Here is a 4179-nt window from a genome sequence, read left to right on the forward strand (position 1 = left end):
CACCACCCCTAATTTGTAGAAGCTCTAATATGATTATGTGACTTGTTACACTCATTTATAGGTATATAAACCCACACTACATTTATTTTTAATTTATTTATTCATTTTTAAACAACATCCAAGTGTTGGTCTATAGAAGTGTACATAGAACTCTATGGTCTACGAATAATCAGGAGATGAATCAGGCGTAAGTCTATAGTAGACCAAGAGGGTCGATGGACCCTCAAAGAAACAGTCTATTAAGTGTCGTCAACAGTTCTAGATTGTTTGTTTAACCACTCCCAAATCATGTTATTATGTGTATAAACCTTTTTTAATTTAATTATTTTCTTTCAACACCCCCAAATTATGTGATTATATTCTTTAACTTTTTAAAATTAACTTATTTTCCTTAACCAACCCCAAAACACGTGATTTATCTATTAAATCTTTTTTAATTTAATTATATTCTTTCTCCAGCTCCAAATCACGTGATTATTCCTTGAAACTTTTTTAAATTTAATTATTTTCTTTCAAGCTACAAACAACTCATGGGCCATCAATTCATATAGTCTACTGTCGACTACTATGGTTGGTCGATGGGAGACACAATCTAAGATAGATGATAGACTATTTATGTGATCTGTATTTACAGATCCATTCACTACAGATGCAAACACAAGAAATAATAATAACCAGAATAAGGAAAACAAAATTTGAATATAGAAATACTGGTATTAAACTTTGTTCATTGCTTAACCATATGAATTTTACATGGGTAACATTGGCACATCGGCCAGAACAACCAAAATAAGCAAAAAATTAAAAAAGCTTCCTTCTAACAATAATCCTACAAGAAAACTTCTTTTGTAATGAACACAAAATAAAAACTTATAAAAATAAAACAAAAAAAACTAAAAAACTGATTTCAGGGAGATGCTGAGAGGGTGATGTAGTCAGGGCCATTCATTTCAAGCCTTTTCAGAAGCGCTCTCAAGAAACAAGCAATTCGACAGAGTTTTCTCTTAGGTAGATGCGGTCTTGACCCAGGCCATAGAACAGGTGATCGAAATCATTCCTAAGAATGAGGCGATCATAGTGTCTTGGGAGAACACGTCTGATGGGGCACATAAGTATCCTTCTAGGAGACATGTTTTTTGATTTGGGTGAAGAAGAGAAAAGGGTTTCTGATGTTTTAAGTTTAGGGACAAGTGAAGAGTTACGTAGAAATAGGCATTGTACTTAAAGACCTATAGATGGCGTCCTTTCATATATCTACCCAATGGTCAGTCGACGTGTGTGAGAAGAGAAAATACTTGATTTGCGTATAACAATGGTTTTTCTTGTGAATAGACGTTTTTACAAATTTTTATTAAATGGGAATGGGAAACAATGATTCATTGCATCAATTGAAGAGATAAGGCAGTAAAATGAACAACATAGCGTGTTTGATGAGCAATAATATAACCAATACATAATATTTTATAGACTTTGTGAAATACATATCGTAGACTTTACGTAGTCTATTGTAGACAACGTTTTAAGTCGATTACAACTGAACGTTAAAATCTACAGAAATGCACATTTATCCCCCAAAACAGTAGCTTTACAACTGAAGCTAAAAAAAAGCCTATCTATGATTTGTTGGCCATTCTACACATGGTTCTTTGAGCCGGGGGTCTATCGGAAACAACCTCTCTACTTCCTCAGAGGTAGCAGTATGGACTGTGTACATCTTACCCTCCCCAGACCCACTTTTGTGGGAATACACTGGGTATGTCGTTGTTGTTGTTGAATACCTATTCCTCCTTTTGGACTTGAATATCTCACTGACGCCCCTAGTGCATTTGAATTTCTTCCTTCCGAGTTTGGGATTGTAAGGGGGTGGAGAAATTTTAGTGTCTAGCAATTCCTGTGGCACAGTCCATTCATCCTCCGGAGGGACAACATTAATTGCTTTCGAGTATGCGAGGAGGTAACTTTCAGCTTTATAAATTGACGAAGAGTACTCCTAGATGGAGTTACCATAACCTATGTCATCACCATACTTTGCTCGTAAAACTGCCATCGCATGTTCACACGACATTTTTACCAAGTCGAATTTTCGACAAGAACAACTCCTCTCCAAGATATTGACCTTGGCAGTAACGCCGTTGCCGAACATCATATACTTGTCGAGAACCCTATTTGGATTAGTCACATACAACGAATCGCTCACACTCTTACTATTCCTTAGGATCCTTTCTGCATAAGGCACAAATTTGTTCTTTTTACCATAGACAAAGGCATACCGCTTCCTAAACTTTTCACCAAATTTTCTACCAATTAAATTGAATATGTATGACACGGGGTACTCTTGTTCATCTATCAAAACCGAGTTGAGCGACTCAATGATGTTTGTGGTCATCACGTCGTACCTATTGCCCGGGAAGTGTGCTCTACACCATTTTTCAAAACCAACCATATTTTCAAGGACATGTGCTGCCTCAGGGCAATTTTTCTTCAATCTCGTAAAATTTTTGCTAAACTCATCAAAGGAATAAGCCTTTGCCGTGGCATAGAATAGATAACGATGTTTTCTACAGTGTTGATTTATTTGAAGAATTTCAGCAAGGAGCCTCATGCAAAGTTCGTGATGTGCATGACTGTGTACATGGGAGAAGGCATTGGCGATTCTAATGTGCCTGTCGGAGATGACACATAGATTTGGTTCATCTTCTACTATACACTTCTACTTCTCAAAGAAAAAGGTTTAAGAAGCATCATTCTCTTCATCCACGACGCAAAAGGCAATTGGAAAGATATTATTTTTAGTGTCCTGTACAACGACACTCAGCAGAACACCCCCGTACTTGCCATACAAATGTGTGCCATCTACGAAAATTACCTTTCTCATATGGGCATATTCCTATATACAAGCTCTGAATGCTAAGAAGTAGTAAACGAATGATCCATCCATCCGATTTACCATGATAGAGTAAGAAGACCCGGGATTCAATAACTCCACCATGTAGGAAAAAGCCGTCAAACAAGTATATCCATGCTCCGGTGTCCCGCGAATGATGTTCTTTGCAATTATACTTTCTTTCCAACACATCCAATAGCTTGCGTTGCAATGCAACTCCTTAAACACAATTCTTTGAATTTCTTTTATGCTTGGACCCTTACCATCCCAAAAATAATTTACGCATAGTGAAATAATCAATTTGGATGAAATTTTCTAGTGCCTGCGGGTGGCATGTTCAACACCGCACGTGTGCAACTCAACATACTTGTATATGCAAAATCTGTCCGAGGTGTCGTACTTTTTTGCCTGTAACAAGTAGCCACAACCACGAGATAAGTATTTCGCCTTCATCAATTTGGTACAGCTCTTCTTCATATAATAGTTAAAAGACTGCCTTGTTACTGCTGCGTCTAGTAGCATTTTCAGTTCTTTCTTATCGGTAAATGTTTGACCACAATAGAAATTAGTTTTGTCGGTGAAGGGGTGTCCTGGTTGTGATCCAGTTTCACAGTCTTCTTCATCATCTTGTGAGTCCGATGAAAAGTCTTCCATATATATAGAATTATCTTACATATTAATTGGATGATCGCCATTGTTCTCGTAATCATTCAAATCATCATCGACTACCAGGTGTCGGGATGGGGGTGGTGATGAATTCAGTAGTTCTTCAAAGGATCTCTTAACCATATTTATCCTTAAAATAGGCCTAAATCCATCTACATTGGTATCCATTATGTACGCCAGCACATGTACATCATTATTTATGATCGTAGGATTCACCTTTTCCCTTGAATGTATTAGATAACTAATCACCACGTTGCTCAGCGCACAATCTAGATCCCCGCTCTGCATTACGCTTGCAACGAATTCGTCGTACAAACTATTATGGCGAACAGGAATGGGTAGTGTCACCTTGGTAAATGATCTCCATTTCCAACATTTGGGGTCTCCACCCATTCTTCCATGAAATCACCAGAAACCAGAAAAAATTCTGCAATAGACGTCCTAGAATTAAGCTTTGGTCAATAGTAGATTATGCTTAGGGTCTATGTCGGGATGTATGCATAACGGTTGATGACTGACGATGACTGTGCAGATATCCATACAAAAACTTAAAATTGTAAATATTACTTCTAATCAATGATTGTTGGGTTTATGGAATATAGAAATGAACTTGGAGTTGCCTGAGCTGC

The 4179-nt window shown here is 37.3% G+C and overlaps 1 protein-coding gene across 1 annotated transcript; it reads right to left on the reverse strand.

The window, feature by feature from the left end:
* Window positions 1-1990: 1990 nt before the first annotated feature.
* Window positions 1991-3538, reverse strand: LOC124896139. Its single transcript, XM_047407678.1, has 2 exons — window positions 3252-3538; window positions 1991-2663 (listed from the first exon to the last, which is right to left on the reverse strand). Exons 1-2 carry the CDS (start codon window positions 3536-3538, stop codon window positions 1991-1993), a joined length of 960 nt encoding a protein of 319 aa, XP_047263634.1.
* Between the last annotated feature and the right edge of the window lie 641 nt (window positions 3539-4179).

Source organism: Capsicum annuum, chromosome 2, assembly GCF_002878395.1.
Source record: "Capsicum annuum cultivar UCD-10X-F1 chromosome 2, UCD10Xv1.1, whole genome shotgun sequence".
In the NCBI taxonomy this organism is placed as follows: domain Eukaryota; kingdom Viridiplantae; phylum Streptophyta; class Magnoliopsida; order Solanales; family Solanaceae; genus Capsicum; species Capsicum annuum.

Excerpts from the sequence above, each read along its gene's own strand:
- LOC124896139 (XM_047407678.1), bottom strand. The coding sequence starts at position 3,538 with ATGGAAGACTTTTCATCGGACTCACAAGATGATGAAGAAGACTGTGAA. Across the intron at positions 2,664-3,251 it reads GACAGATTTTGCATATACAA|GCACATTAGAATCGCCAATG; the intron begins GTATGTTGAGTT and ends CATCTCCGACAG.